At 45.1% G+C, this 17,001-nt stretch overlaps 1 protein-coding gene across 1 annotated transcript in view; it reads right to left on the minus strand.

The window, feature by feature from the left end:
- EHHADH (enoyl-CoA hydratase and 3-hydroxyacyl CoA dehydrogenase) overlaps positions 1-16,532 on the minus strand; it is a 106,497-nt gene extending 89,965 nt beyond the window's left edge. Inside the window, exons 1-5 of the mRNA XM_073551546.1 lie at positions 16,391-16,532; positions 11,916-12,019; positions 10,258-10,430; positions 2,960-3,071; positions 1,336-1,440 (exon numbers count right to left, since the gene is read on the minus strand). Coding sequence (XP_073407647.1) covers positions 1,336-1,440; positions 2,960-3,071; positions 10,258-10,430; positions 11,916-12,019; positions 16,391-16,464 — 568 coding nt within the window. The 5' untranslated portion in view covers positions 16,465-16,532. The remainder of the gene's footprint in view (positions 1-1,335; positions 1,441-2,959; positions 3,072-10,257; positions 10,431-11,915; positions 12,020-16,390) is intronic.
- Positions 16,533-17,001: the final 469 nt, after the last annotated feature.

A 17,001-nucleotide genomic window follows, 5' to 3' on the forward strand; every position in this document is an offset into this window, starting at 1 on the left:
TCCGGGTCGATTCTGCCCCGGTTCTCCATCCTTGCTGTGAGCCTCTGCGAGCTCAGGACAGGCGGGTGCTGCCTGTCTCGCTGATGCCGCGCTCTGCTCCTTCAGAGCGCCCACCGGCAGCCTGTATTTACGGCGCTCTGACGTCACCGGAAGTGTGTCGCGGTCTCTCTGCACGCGACTTCCGGTCCCCGAGCTGCTGCTGGCGTTGGAGCTGAGAGCCTCCGCTGCGGGAGGAAGCAGCTCTACCCAAGGGGCTCGTCCCTCCCCTGGTCTCTGTGGCTGAGGGACCCCCACCCAGGAGGGTTTCAGGGCAGGGGCCGCTTCACAGGAGGAAGGATTGGCAGGGCCGCTCAATCCCCCTGAACCCCTGCGGTAAGCCGACTCCTCTTGTGCGTCCCTCCGTTCAGGGACAGGAAGAAAATGAGGGAATGGGGGTGGAGACTGTTTTTAACCTCTTGTGTGCTCTTCCTGTCCCTGCAAGGAGGCGAGGGACGTCCTCCCTGGTGCTGTCAGGAGGGACGTCCTGGAAATAAGTTTTACAAAGGTAAATTGTTTTTTGGTTTCAGAATTCCCCCCTACACAGAGAGAAAAAACAAAACAAAACAAAAAAAACATATATATACACACACACACACACACACACACACACACACACACACACAAATACTGAGCTTTACTCACCTTCCCCAGTTCCAGCGCTTAGCATCCAGCAGTATACCGTTATTGTCTGCAGCTCTGAGGTCACATTGCCAGCACTGCAATCAGTGAGCTCAGCGGCTCTGAGAGGCTCGTGCCAGGTACTGGGGCACAGCCGCTGAGCTCACTTACTGGCTGCAGTGCCATCGAGGTGACATCCGTGCTACAGACAATAACAGGCACCAGGAGCAGTGGCTGAGACAGAGGTTTTCTGAAACCACCAAACTCCCTTAGAGGGGTTGTGCACTACTGGACAGCCCCTTCTTAAAATGCTACAGTACCCTACATAAAATAAAAACAACACCTACTAACCTTTACTCACCAGCACCGTTCCAGGGATGTGGGTTCTGCGTCTCCCAGAACTCTGTAGGCCATCAGCAGCCAATGATCAGCTGCAGCCTTCACACTTCCATAAGGCATGACAGTTTTGTCTGAAAAACCTGTGAAGGCTGCAGCCCATCAGTTGAGGGGGTCAAGGCAGCAGGACAGTATATGATTAACCTGAGGGACTCATGAACACAAATGGGACTTTATTCCGGAACCCAAGAAATTCTACCCCCAAAAAAAAAAAAAAAAAACACGTATGCCTATTTTAATGCAGTTCAAAATTCAAAAGACTCAGACCATGTATTTCCTTACCTATAACCTTCCGTGCCAACTGTATCGCTGCATTAACAACATTACCCTGCACCACTTCATCAACTATCCCAATCTGTAATGCTTCAGTGGCAGGGACATGTCTTCCTGCAAAAATAAAACACAGAGGACTAATTAGTCCAGGAGAGTCCTTCAACAGCAACCTCTTTAATTTACATGTAGAATATGCATTGTAAACCAGCGGCTACCCCATGTCAAGGTCAAAGTGGCAACATATACAGTATGGGCCAACAGCAAATCCAGGTTAGAGCATTGTTTGCCTCTGTTTAGAATTGATTGTTTTTTTTCCCCCAACCAAAAATGAGTCAAACAGAAAAAAACTTTGTATATGTATATTTTTTATTAATTGGAAGAACTTTAAAGAGCATATCCATTTATCCACTTTAAAAACGACCGGCCCATTGGTTCAACCATGGGTTGCAGTTCCAAGGTTTGTCCAGAGCAAAAGTGAGATGTCCAAAGGAAGTTTGAGAACTGCATCCTGGCAGTAACTGCTGAAAAGAGCCTTGGGAGACCAAGAAGACCCATTGAACGATGTTGTTGCAGTAGACAAGTATTTGTTATTTTACATTGGGGAATATAGCATTTATGAAGTGGTGGTCATAGTATTGTCCAACCCCTGCAAAGACTCGGGGAAGATTTCCTATTTTTGCGCTTTAGTTTCTCCCTCCATCTTCCAAGAGCCATAACTTTTTCTGTTGACAGAGGTGTATTAGGGCAGGATATTTGCAGGACAAGTTCTTGCTATTATTTTTGGGGTTTTGTTTTTACGGCATTGTGTGGTAAAAATTACAGGGCAACATAATTTTAGAGGTCAGTACAATTTAGCAGATACCAAATTTGCATAGTTTTTTTGTATTATGTGGTAAGAATAAAAAATTCTTTCAATAGGGCTTGTTCTTTTGGACATCAATCTGACATCTTTATTGATAACATTTTTGAAGCTTATACATTCTTTTGATTCCTTGTTATGGTATTTTTGGGTGAGAATTGAATGATCAAGAAACGCCAATTCTGTTTTGAGTTTCTTTTCCCAGTTTTAGCATTCACCATACGAGACAAACACTTTTAGATATTATTACTAAGCTAATTACGCAGCAATACCAAATATGTTATTTATTTACTTGTTTAGCAAAAGGAAGGCAATTTCAACTTTTATAGGTAGGTTTTCTATATTTTTAAAGACAATTTTAATCATTTTAAATGAGCCCTTTAAGGGGAATTGAGCCTACGATCTCTTGACCACCTGTGCAATACAATGGCAATACCGTAGAATTGCAGTGTATTGTGAAATGATCTCCTATGAAGCCATGCCACAGGATGGTCTTCACCGCAGATCTAACATGGTAGATGGTGTCTTCAGAACTTGAAGGCGTAATTGTAGCAGTTACCCCTGACAGCGGCATTTAAAAAGTAAAACTGATGGGATGGGAGCTAGCCCTCCAGTTCCGGCTATGTAACCCTGCAGGAATCCGCACTGCAAGGACAATGCTCAGCTCCTGAGCCCGCTCCATGCGGTGATAGCACAATTCTATCCACATTTTCAGCTTGCAGTAAGACAGATTTTTTTTTATTTCTATTTTATGAATAAATAAAAAATAATCACCTCGTACAATCACATCCAGAGCAGCCGGAACACCAATTAACCGGGGTAGGCGTTGTGTTCCTCCGGCTGCTGGCAGGATGCCAATTAGTACTTCGGGAAGACCCACCCGGGACTGTAATCAAAAAACAGAATGATGAAATTCAAGATGCACAGTTATATGCAATATCATTATTTTCTCTCATTTATACAGTGTCAAGATATTTATCTACCAAACTGCAATGAAAGATTCCTTGTTCACTCACATTATTTGATGTGGTTTTCTAGTATTATGACCCAATTGCTTGACAAGATTTTTTTTTTTTTTTATTAAAACACCAACAAGTAAGTTTAAAGACTGAAGGAAAAAAAAAGTGGGGTGAAAATCTGTGTACAATTAGAAAATAATGGTCACATCATGCAACAGGAATGAGACATGGGGTACAACCAAAAAGAAAAAAAAAAAAAAAGCTCATGGGGATGCAAGTCATGACCCCCTACAGTCTACCATTATTGGGGGTGTGACAGGCCATGATTGATGGAGGATTCTGAGAAAATGTATCTATTAGACCCTTTACCATGTATCCAATATAATCCAGGGGTGGACATACCGCATGTGCAACCGGTGCGACTGCACCAGGGCCCGGAGTTGGAGGAGGGCCCCTGCACGGTGGCTAATAATGAGGGCAATCTGGCCCTGAGGCTGCAGGAGAGGTGGTGTGTGTTTGTGTGTAGGTGGAGGAGAGGGCAATGATGGGTGTAATGGGGAGAAGGTAATGATGGAAGTGACAAGAGGGCAATGATGGGGGAGAAAGCAATGATGGAGGTGGTGGAAAGGACAACGATGAAGGTGGTGGGGGGGGGAGTGTATTAATGGAGGGACCCATTATCGCTGTCAAAATGGGTGAGACCCTTCCTTGATATAAGCCTTTTTTTATGCAAACCTGAATGAGTGTGTGATAAACGAATAATGATGGTATGACGTTAAACTGTAAAGCGCTGCGGAATATGTTGGCGCTATATAAAGATTATTATTATGTGCCCTTATTGGGAAATGAGATACATGACTCATATCAATATTTGAACCCCAGATTGCTTTATGTGCCGCCTACCCTACTTATTAATATGCTGCTATATTGTCTTTGGGACCTGTGTATGTTCATATGAAGTTACTGCTGGGTGGACTTTTATTGTTGTCCTTGATAAATTAATTTTTCTTTATAACAGACTACTCTAAGCATTCGAAAAGGAGATGGTCTCCAATGAATCAGAAATGAGGTGAATGCACCAATGACTTTGAGACAGTTCTGTGTAGGAGATAATTGTGAGGTATATCTCCAAGCAATGTCATATTGAGTAAGCCCCGTTTAAAAGAATTTGGTGTCTTAGATATCGCATAGAAATTTACTGTGTGCGATTTTTTTTGTCTGTTTTTTGTCCCACGTGCACTTTTACTAGGAACTTATGGTTTCTTTTTAAGCTAGTTTTGAATAAAGTATAGTAGTTTGAGAATTTTGGATATATTTTCAACTAGCTTACTACAATTAAATAATTTTTTGGCTGGTACATCACACGCTATTTGAGAGACTGGAAGCTGCCATAACCCGACCAGCACTGCTACATAGATGTGATGATCAGATCGCCTCTATGTAGAATTACTCACTTGCCATGAGCACCGACCACAGGGTGGCGCTCACAGCAAGCCGGCAGTGACAACCATAGAGGTCTCCAGGAGACCTCTGGTTGTCATGCCAACCCACCGGTGACCTGCAATCACATGACGGGGGTCACCGGTGTGCGGATTTACGGCCCGATGGCCGGAAGTGCGATTTAAATGACGCTGTCAGCGTTTGACAGTGGATCGCAATTCCACCCGTGGCTATTCCGGGCCTGCATCAGCTGTTCAAAACTGCCGGAGCCCACATCAAAGGGAGGGAGTCCGACATTGGCGTAAATTTAAGCCCAACGTTGGAAAGGAGTTAAATGATCATTGCCACTTCAACAAAATTTGTATAAATTAATAGTAAATGCAAATATACAAAACTTTACAAAATATATTAGAGAAATATGCTCCTTTCTCCACTTATGGGATACTTCTTCCCCTTCTCACCCCCCCCCCCTTGCACTCATTACTCACTCTGAAAAACAATTCAAGTGGGTCTTTCTCAGATGGAATGCCAGCTCATTGAGTAGTCAGGTTAACGCTGTTATTACAGTATATGGTAGAGAAGGGGGAGAGAGGAGGGTGCAAGAGAAGTGGTAACAGACACAGATGATGCTGAAGGGTCTAGTAAGTAATTTATCTCACTTCAGTGTTGGATTCACAGCTACACTGCTCAGTGCAGTTGTATAATGTTCTCTATGCTGCTGCAGGAATCTCTCTGTGTGCAATATATAGGAGATATCAAAGCAGGCATTCACAATTCACTAGCTCAAAGACAATTGAAAACTAAATAATGGGCCAAAATAGTATTAATCTTCAAGTACACACTTAATTTGAACGGTTACCTAAAATGACAAGTGCATTTTAAGCACTTCCTTTATCCACAGAAAGTTCCAATCATTAGGCCATGTTCAGGTTTTTTTACCTCAGTATGTGTAAGCCAAAACCAGGAGTGGGTGATAAATACAGAAGTGGTGACGTGTTTCTATTATACTTTTCCTCTGATTGTTCCTCTCCTGGTTTTTTCTTACAAATAACGATGTACAATACTGACCGAATACTGAGTGTGTGAATGTAGCCTCAATATTAAACTAGCCATCACTGACCGGTCTAGCTACATCAGCACAATACAAACTGACTTTTTACAGCAGCCTGAAGTCTGCCAGGTTGTCAAAGCAAAACTTATCATGTCTTATGATCAATATGCAAGGAGTCTTAGGGCATGTTTCCACGGTCGGTATCCAGCAGCGCTTTGGATGCAGCACATGTCCGCTCCGCCCAAAGCGCTGCCGGCTTTTGTACGTGCGCTGATTCCGCATGTTTTCATTGGACACATGCGGAATAACTGCATCCTACACATAGGACGGTGATATTTATCTTGTGGAGACTGAGCGTCTCCACAAGACAGACATGTTGGGTCTAGAAAGATGAGCCGCATGTGCGTCGCTGCAGTGAAGCTGTTCACTATATACAGTAGGAACTGTAATAGAACCAAGCTTACTACAAGGGTTTTCCCACAAAGAAAGTACATTTTAGTCAATACACCGTGGAATAATAAGCCCCACAATTTGAGGTGTTAAAAAACATTCCTCTGCTGAGATAATCAGCATGTACTGAGTAATGGCTGTATCTGGCTCCAACATTACCTGTCAGGCAAAAGATGGTCAGATCCCAGGGTGTTCCCCCAAGAAGCGTAGTAGCTGATGGTATACAGCTCCAGCCCTTTGTAGAAATAAAATGCCCTTTTGGCAAGTTAGTGGAGGAGCCAGAAATGGTGTTTGTACCCAAAGTTGGCATATTTAAAGGAGAGCTCCTGGGAGGGGAATAAAAAAAAAAAAAAAAAAAAAGCATTCACATGGAAATGCCATTATAAAAGAGAGTGAAGACCTCTCAGCACTCATATATAATTTGAATCTTGTGTCTTTGATTCAGAAACTGTATGAACGTTTCAGCAATAATTGCTGTTGAAAGCTCGTGAGAACCTGAAACGTTCAGACAGGTTCTGAATAAAAGAAGCAAGATTCAAATTATATGTGAGTGCCAGGAGTTCTTCACCTACCGTATTTTTCGGACTATAAGACGCACATTCCTCCAAAAATGTGGAGGAAAATGGGGGGTGCGTCGTATAGTCCGGATATACTCTGGCTCATGCATACCAGGATAAAGATGGGGCCATGGATACAAGGATAGGGATGAGGGGAACCATGGATACCAGGATAGGGATGAGGGGGCCCATGCACACCAGGACTGGGGGTGAGGGGGCCCATGCACACCAGGACTGGGGGTGAGGGGGCCCATGCACACCAGGACTGGGGGTGAGGGGGCCCATGCACACCAGGACTGGGGGGTGAGGGGGCCCATGCACACCAGGACTGGGGGTGAGGGGGCCCATGCACACCAGGACTGGGGGTGAGGGGGCCATGCACACCAGGATGCTTTTGCTCCTTAGTGCTCGTCTTTCCTTGGGGGATGTTAAACCACATATTAGGGGACATGGTCTGCTCCCGTCTTCTAGTAATAGCCAGTCCCCCTGATAACATCTCCTTCCATGCAGTCTGAGATCAAGGGGTGTTAATACACAGGATCTGCCAAATTACAGGTCCTGTGTAGTCCTCTGCGACAGCAGGGGGGAGCAGGTAAAGAGTCTGAAGAGATTCAGATGTTTTCCTCAGGCTAGGAGACACCTGTGAATCTGAAGGAGTCAATCAGCAGGAACAGATCTTGAGTGGAAGGGGGCAAGAGGGTGTTCAGGGACCTGTAGCATAGCAGGGGCGGCCATATCCCCTAATCTCAGACTACAATAAAGGATGTGATGGGGGGGGGGGTTGGCGAACACTAGAAGCCAGGAGATGGCCTCACCCTCTGATCCATGATGTAATGCCCCCGAATTGGGAGGAGGAGGAGCACTGTGCAGCAAAACCAGCCTCACAGTGAACAACAGATACTATCAGTATTAGAAACAGCGCAATGGATGTCAGCTTTATAGTTTAATGAAGGAATTTCCATGTAAATACTTTATTTTATTTCTCCATAGTTCCCCTTTAAAAATAAGGCCATGAAAAAATACTCACATTTCTCGTTACTGTCCAGCGTAGCTCACTGCTGAAACAAGTTGCAGAAGGTTTAGAAGCACTTTATTTATGCAATTTCACTCTATAGTTAGCAAATGTTTTTACAAATTTAAATATAGGAGGCGCTAGAGTTCTAGTCCTTTCTCTCTGCAGATTTAATTTCCCAGAGAAGCAGGCAAGGCGTTTAAGTCTCCTCATACTGGTATGCCAGGCATGGCTTGTCACTCTCCACTAGGAATAACCTTACCCCGTAGATCCCAGTGACAGCCTCTCACCCAGCCAAATTACATCTCAAACTTTGCACTGACAAGGGGTAATACCCCGACACACCGTGTCGGAAAATTGGGATTCTAGTTTGGCTTTTATCCCAAGTCATACTGCAAGGCTCGTTAAAGGGTCGATATTGACTTGTAGGATCGCTACATCCTATAGGTGGCACTAGAGTTCTAGTTCTCTTCCTCTCTGAAGAGACAATTTGCAAATACAGATATAAAATGTTTCCTTGTTGGCGAGCTTCCTATATCTACAATGTGGAACGATAAGGCTATGTGCATACTGCAGTCATGCGCTTGGCAAAAAGTACATGCCACTAAAAACTTCCAGTATATACTTTAACGTTCACAATAAAATTCAAATGAGTGGGCACCATCCAGCTATACCTGAGTAGTAACCTAATGCAGGGATCACCACATGCAAGTGAATTAGATCAATGGACAAAAGAAGAAAACAGACACTGCATATATGTGGGATCACCACGCATGAGACAATTATGTGAAAATATAAATTTTTATTAATTGCACAAAAGCAACAAAAAACAGTCTCATCAGCATGTACACCGCTGGCTGCAGAATGTAATGGCACTAAATATGGATCAATCAAGCTATTAATAGAGCTCCATATAATGCAGACAATACAATGGGAGCAATAGAAAAAAAGACAATCAAAAATGACTGGACCAGTTATTATAACCCTGTAGTAATATAATGTGCTAGATATATAACAAACAGCAAGGAAAACCAATCAATAATCCCTAATAGGAACCCTGCAGTGTTTGGTAGATACCTGATGGAAAGAGGTAAAAAAAACCTGGGTTGAAGCTCATCATTGAGTAAAATCGCTTATTCAGGAAGAGGAACTGAAGCTCAGAAAATGAGAGAGCTAATAAAGTACGGTAATTCCACACCCCAAGCTGGAGTGCAATACGTCACCCAAAAGCAGCACAGTCAGAGAGTCCAGTCAGAGTCGCCCCAACGTCTGTGTAAGGCTGAGTTCACACGTGGCGTTTTTTTCGCGTTTCCGCGGCGGTTTTAACCGCGCGATTTTGCCGCGAAAAATAAGCATCCCATGCATTCCTATGGGATTCCGCAATGCTGTACTAATGCTGCGGTTTTTACCGCGGCGGAATCGCTTCGCGGTAAAAACCGCAGCATGCTCATTAATTTGCGGAATCGCGGCGATCCCGCACCCATAGGAATGCATTGTTTCCGCATGTGGCTGTGCCCACCATCCGGAAAGTAAGCAGAACAATGGCGGATGGTACCCACGGTCCGGAGGAGAGGAGACTGTCCTCCGAGCTTTGGGTACCATATCCCTGTAAAAAATAGAATTTAAAAATAAAAAATATTGTTATTCTCACCCTCCGACGTCCCGCGCAGCCTTCCCGCTCTCGTTCCCAGTAGTCCTTTGCGAAAATGCCCGCGATGGCGTCCGTTCTCGCGGGATCGCGAAGTCTCGCGGTCATTCGCGAGACGTCGCGATCCCGCGAGAACTGACGTCATCGCGGGCATTTTCGCAAAGGATTACTGGGAACGGATGCGCGGGACGTCGGAGGGTAAGAATAACACCATTTTTTTTTTTTTTTACATTCTATCTTTTACTATTGATGCCGCATAGGCAGCCTCAGTAAAAAGTTGGTCACACTTGTCAAACACTATGTTTGACGAGTGTGACCAACCTGTCAATCAGTTCTCCAAGCGATGCTACAGATCGCTTGGAGAACGCTAGCATTTTGCAAGCTAAATACGCTTGCAAAATGCTAGTTTTTCCGCGGGAAAATCGCGGGAATTTAAAATGCGATTTTCCCGCGGACTGGAATTCCGGAACTCTCGCGGTAATTTCCGCGAGAGTTCCGGTACGTGTGCACTTAGCCTAAAGAGCCAGCAGCCACAGCGGGGTACAATAACGAGAGCGATAAGGCTATGTGCATACTGCAGTCATGCGCTTGGCAAAAAGTACATGCCACTAAAAACTTCCAGTATATATTTTAACGTTCACATAAGCCTCTCATTTACCAGACGGAGGCCAGATGTGTACTCTTTTGTCCACAGTTTATTTGACTGTATATAAAAGCGAAGCAGACTGCTCATTTTTATACTGAAGGTCATAAAAAAAATTTTTTAAAAAAAGAGAAATATTGTGCAATTTCCATTTTTTTTGCAATGGGTCCTTATACTAGAGGTACCACTGTGGTGGCCACTGTGGGATGTATACCTCATGACTGTATGCGTCCACCAGTGACCACAAACGCACGGTGTAGTTTTCCTCTATCACAGATTAGCAAATAAAGAGACATGTAGCTATACTGTTACCTGTGCACTGGCCACCCTATAGTGACATGCCAAGGCTAGCTCAAGCCCTCCGCCAAGGGCAACTCCATCAATTGCAGCCACTACAGGTTTCCGGCTAGCTTCAATTGTTGCATTGATATCTTCCAAGGAGACAGTTTTTATAGCAGAGGTGGCAAATTCACGGATGTCAGCACCTAAAACAAAAATGAATGAATGATAATTAACAAAAAATAATAAAATAAATAAATTAGCGCCAGAAGGGTCTTGATGGTTCTAAGGAGATATACGGCCTCATTCACACGTCAGTGCTTATGTACATGAAAAAATGGCACCGGTGTTAGTGTTTTGGATCGAAGTACGGTCCACGTGTTCATTTTTACCATCATCAGTATTTTTCACGGATGGATAAATAAAGAAATAAGAGACAAAGATTCCCTGTACTTTGCAATGTTGAATACATACGAGACACTGATGCCATCCATGTGCGGAATAGGTTTTTCACAGGCCCATAGACTTGTATTAGCACTCCTCATCTGTGATACCGGAATATAATGGACAGGTTTCCATGAGGCTTGATTGGACACATGGCCGTGAAAACACATGGTCATGTGAATGGCACCATTAGGCCGAGATCACACTTACGTCTCTCTCATCAATACCCGGCACTGCCGCCGGCCCTCAGGACCAGAGGGCTCAGTTGCATAGAAATACATGTAGCCGCACACTCCGGTTCCGAGTGCCGATGGCAGTGCCGGGTATTGATGCACGAGTTTCTCGCATTGCAGTTGCAAGTGTGATCCCGGCCTTATAATGGATACCTGTTGTACCAGTAAGAAAAAAAAAAAAAAAAAAATGGATAAAGCACGTATGTGCAACACAGACGTCAGAAGGAGACCTAAAAGCTTTCTCATAACACACAAACAGTCGGATAACTTTCTAGTTGCTAGAAGACTAAGGATCGGACCTTCAGCGTTCCCAAAAATCGGTTTTCAAAATGGATTATTGGCTGCTGGACATCGTCGAGTGCGTACTCTCCTACCTCCAACATTTCAGAGCCCCATTCTCAGATTTGTGGATGTCCTAGCGATCACAACTCAGCGACCCTGTAAATAGGTGATAATTTGCCAAGATTGGATGATCCCTTTAGGGCGGTGACGGCTGTGCATTCGGAAGCCTCTAAGTAGAGGACAATATTTGGAAAGCAGGGCTCTGACACTGTAAGGTTAACTGCACACATGGAGGATTTCATGCAGAGTATCTGCAGATAAACAGCAGCAAAATCAGCATGGGTCATATGTGGCTTTTGTTTCAAATTTGACACTTATTTTACCCTATACATTACAAAGGATGAAATTCATAATGAAAACCATTATTATTGATGAGATGTAGATTTTAAAATGTAAATGAAAAAAAATCTGTATGAAGAAAATTTCCAAAATATCAATTTACCTACTACTGTATTACAATGTGGGTTTTATGCACACAAATCTGCCGCACTTACACTATATCTGCATTTACCCTAAAGCACTAAGGTCATGACTCGCTCTACACCCAGCATCTCTAAAGCTGTAAATGGTGGCCCTGGACGCAGTGTTATTTCGCTGATGGCAGATTTCTGGTATCTTCATACTCACTAGTCAATAATCAATAATAAGTAATCCTATACCAATAAATCATACCGGCACTGAACTTTCCATTGGCCCCTGACAGCACAATGGCCTTCACCGACGGGTCTTTACTGGCTTCTCCAAACTCCTTCACTATTGCATGACGAACAGAAGAGCTGAGAAAGAAAAGAAATAAGAGGAAAAGACAAATTAAGGAGTTCAGTGGTTTAAGGATTACTGTTTGTGTAAGGGCTCTTTCACACGACCTGATATTTCTGGTGCTAGATAAACCAGTACTGGAGATATCAGTGTCCGTGTGTTTTATACATGTGGCAGGGAACGTAGCCTCAGCGACTGGAGGTAACCTCGATGCCCGCTTGTCATTGAGGCTGCGCACGCAGCAGCTCATTCACCAGTGGTTCTCAGCCTGGATGGTTGCATCTTGGCACCGTTCAGGTTGAAAACTATTTATTGCACACATGGATTACGGAGTGGGACTGAAAGTCGGACTGGTGAGGGATATGGTTGCTTTTCATTTTTACAGGACGAAAGCTTCAACAGAATGGGTGCTAGGTGACTATAACTGTGTTTGTTATTTTTAAATAAAAAAAAAGTGTTTATTTCAAATAAAGGACTTTATTCTTGCTTTGTCTTTATTTACCATACAACTATAGGATTAGAAATGGATAGGTGTCTCAAAGACGCCTCTCCATTACTAATCTGTGGGCTTGATGTCACCTGACAATACAAAGGTGACACCAACCCCACAAATATGAACCCCACTTGCCACTGCAAGGAACACGCCTTTTCTGGGGCAGCTGCAGGCTTCTATTTTTAGGCTGGGGGGGGCAATATCAATGGCTCCTTCCCAGCCTGAGAAGTCTACCCTCTGTCTGCTTTAACGTGAGTGGTTGTTAAAAATGGGGAGGGGACCCCATCATTTCCTAAAATTATTTAAATAATTTAAAAAAACAGCGTGAGGACCTCTCTATTCATGATAACCAGCCTTGCTAAAACTGACAGCTGAGGGTTGCAGTCCACAGCTGTCGGTTTTGCCTGGCTGGTTATCAAAAGTAGAGGGTAATCCATGTCGTTTTTCTTTTATAAAGCAGGCGGCGGTTGATGATTACTCACATCAGCCGGCGCCTGCTCTCACTGTTATTAGTTGCAGCAGGCATAGGCTGACAAAAGTAGTAGTCCCATCAGCCGATGCCTGTGACTGTAGGGAAACGGTCAAATTCGGACAGGTGAGGGATATTGTTGCTTGCCATTTTTGATTGATTACAGGGGACAAATGCTTCAGGGGATTAGGTGTTCAGATGAGTATAATGTGATTTTTTATTTTATTCTTAAATGTACACTTTAATACAACTCTCACAATTGTCCCCTGCTCATGCTGATCTCCGGCAGAGTAGGGGACAATGATGAGAACCGTTTTCATCACCCGGCGCTGGGGAACAGAGCGAACAGTACTGCTGATTCCCAGGCTCCAAAAGAGACATTATGCGGCCCATGCTGCTGGTAAGCGTGCTTTTGCCCATGGACACACGGTCTGTGTAAACACACTGACATGTGCACAGACCCATTCAATTGATTGGGTCAATGTGTGCAAGTGTTTCCGGTACGTGTGAAAACTGTCACCACGCGCACCGGAAACACTGACGTTTGAGAGAGGCCTAAATTATAAACATAAAATGAGATTCTCTGTTGAGGGTCCGAACGGTGGGCCCCAACTTGCATGTCCTACATCAGGACTCTGAGGACTGTTGGTGATATTGTAACTGATAGCTTAGCATAATTAGGGTACGTGATCGGGGACAAAATCAGATGAAACCATGATGACAGACTTTATTTAAAGGGGTCCTCCAATCTTAGTAACAGCTCATTCTGTTTTACTCGTATGAGCACTATCCGGCTTTTTCATGGATAGCATTTGTCTGAGTGGCCTATTTAACAAAAAACGGAGATATATCCAATTTTGATACGAGGGTCAGATCAAAATTGGCAATGCAAGTCTATGGGTCACAAAAAAAAAAAAAAAAAAAAAGCACTCGGATGACATTACGGACTGTCAAAAAGGGGAAAGTGGAGAAACTCTCCCACATGTAAGACAAAAACCGAAGACACTTTGATCAAAATAATTGGTTCATTTTTCTCATACGTGGAAAATACTGGCATCTGAATGAGCCCTACAACATTATTATTATTATTATTATTATTATTATTTATTATTATAGCGCCATTTATTCCATGGCGCTTTACATGTGAGGAGGGGTATACATAAAAACAAGTACAATAATCTTAAACAATACAAGTCATAACTGGTACAGGAGGAGAGAGGACCCTGCCCGCGAGGGCTCACAATCTTCAAGGGATGGGTGATAATACAGTAGGCGAGGGTAGAGCTGGTCGTGCAGCGGTTTGGTCGATCGGTGGTTACTGCAGGTTATAGGCTTGTCGGAAGAGGTGGGCCATCACTCTGGCCTCCCGGCTGTGCTGGGTCCAGCTGGCCTTATTCACTTATAGGCCGGGGTCAGACTAGTGAGAAACTCGCACGAGTCTCACACGTCAATACTCGGCACTGCTGCTGGCACTCAGAGCGGAGCGTGTGGCTGCATGTATTTCTATGCAGCTGAACGCTCCAGTCCCAGTGCCGGGTATTGACGTGTGACACTTGTGCGAGTTTCTCGCAAGTCTGACCCCGGCCATATAGAGAGTGTCTGGGAACCCCCCCAAAGCAGAGGGAAAACTGACTGGCAGCAACAAGGCCCCTTGATTCTCAAGATTCATGGGGATCCCAAGGATAAAATAGATGACATGAACCTAAGGGGTTGTCCAGTGATACCCAGTAATCTGCAAGTTGTCCCATTGATCAGCAGATTGGGAAATATTTATCCCAAACATTCTACTTTTATCCCGGTTACAAAATGGTGCAGCAGGTCGGATGCCTAACCACTAGTGATGTGCGAGCATGCTCGCATAAGGTGTTATCTAAGCATGCTCATGTGCTAACCCAGTGACTTCGGCCTGCTCAAAAAATATGTTCGAGTCCCCTCGATTACATGTCTGGAGGCTGATCGACAGCTGCAACACATGGAAGAATTACCTAACAGCCGCGAGACATGCAGCCATGGAGACTCCAACTTATTATTCAAGAACATTGAAGACACTGGGATGACACCTTATCAGAGTACTCACTCATCACTACGGACCACTGCTCCTTTCATCCTTTATGGGGCTGACAAAGAATGAATGGAGCAGTGTTTGGGGTACGCACTCCCACTCCACTCTTATGGGACAAAAAGCTCCCCATTCTCCCGATCAGTGCTGGTCCCAGCCCTCGACCCTCAGCCACTGATCCTATGTATATAGAGAAGCCCGTCCTGAGGATTGCAGGGAACGGCAAGGTTCATTGTAAAACACTTGCCCATACAGGCAGGTTTGTGAAATCTAAGGCTTCCCACAAATGTATGTATGTACTGAACCCATAGAACAGCCTACAGGGATACGCATATGTAACAGAGCCTAGAGGTCAGAGGAGTATTAAAAGACAGAAAGATATATGTAATAGGGATGAGTGAATAGCTTCTGATAAGAGCTTATCTGAATAGCTGCATCGGGAACCCGCATCGCTCCCAATAATCAGGCGTCTGGCGCCGCATGCGTCACCACTGTGTGACAGGCACAGCACATGTATGGAGAGCCTGTGTATTGTGACAGTCACACAGCCGCGACACATGAGCCGATCATCGGCAGCGCTCCAGGTATCCGGGTTCCCGATGCAGCTATTTGGGAAGCGCTATAGCTACTCGGAAAAGCTCTTATTCGAAGTTATTCGCTCATCCCTACATTAAGTAACATTTAATAGTGATTAAGGCAGGCTACTTTATTTCTTAGGGAATCTTAGGATGCCTTAGGTTATAGAAACCAGCGGCGCCAATCTGCAGCTCCTTATATAAGTGGATGTCACCCTGTAGTGCTTTTGTAGCAGTACCCCGGATGCCAGGGGTACAGGAGCACCCACAGATTGTCCCAGGGGCAAGTGTCAGAGAGCGCCATAGTGGGGGGAGTGCTAGAAGGGTCTGTAGCGCCCCCTTCATCATCAGGATCAGTGGGGGCCCGCAGGTCAGAGGCCTACCAATCATACACTGATATGCCCACTCTGGGAGAAACTGCTCAAAGTTAGAGAACTACACGTACAAATGTTAGAAGACAGCTTATTAATGCCATCATCAAGTCACTGAATGTCTGCACTGACAGGACGCGGACTGCTCAGCACAAGTCACCTGTATACAGCTGACAGTATGACTTCCCTTACATGTGATCTGCAGCTATTAACATACTACAACTCCCAGCAGGATTAGCACTGATTACAGCCTAGTCTTTCAGATCACATAGCTTGCCACAAAGCCAGCAGCTTCTCTGCTGTTGTGGAACTACAATTACAAGCAAGTCATGGCTGCACTGCATAATATATCGCTCAACTACAGCTGCATATAGGCACAGGACCCCCGATGCATGCTGGGAGATGTAGTTCCAGCAGTTACCTCAATGCATTGACAGGAGGGTGGTTGATGGTGATCACGGCCACTGTGTGGGCCAGCCGCCGGGTCGCTGCCATGTTCACTACCTTCAGCCTGAGCGCACACACAGGAGCAAAGTTCACAGCTACAAACAGGCTGAAAAGGCACCAATAACAATCCTCCCCTTTTTCTAAACCAATCACACAAGTAGCAACATCGCCCGCAAACCAATCGGTAACTTTGTAGGAGTGGCCAGGGTCAGGGACGTTCGTACTTACAGTACAGTGTACTAAAAGTGTTCAGTGCTTGGGACTGTGAGAGACACCAGCCTGACCCCGTCTGTGACCGCAGAGAGCCACCAGCCTGACCCCGTCTGTGACCGCAGAGAGCCACCAGCCTGACCCCGTCTGTGACCGCAGAGAGCCACCAGCCTGACCCCGTCTGTGACCGCAGAGAGCCACCAGCCTGACCCCCGTCTGTGACCGCAGAGAGCCACCAGCCTGACCCCGTCTGTGACCGCAGAGAGCCACCAGCCTGACCCCGTCTGTGACCGCAGAGAGCCACCAGCCTGACCCCCGTCTGTGACCGCAGAGAGCCACCAGCCTGACCCCGTCTGTGACCGCAGAGAGCCACCA

Source organism: Dendrobates tinctorius, unplaced genomic scaffold, assembly GCF_039654945.1.
Source record: "Dendrobates tinctorius isolate UK_male_01 unplaced genomic scaffold, ASM3965494v1 ptg000177l, whole genome shotgun sequence".
Classification (NCBI taxonomy): domain Eukaryota; kingdom Metazoa; phylum Chordata; class Amphibia; order Anura; family Dendrobatidae; genus Dendrobates; species Dendrobates tinctorius.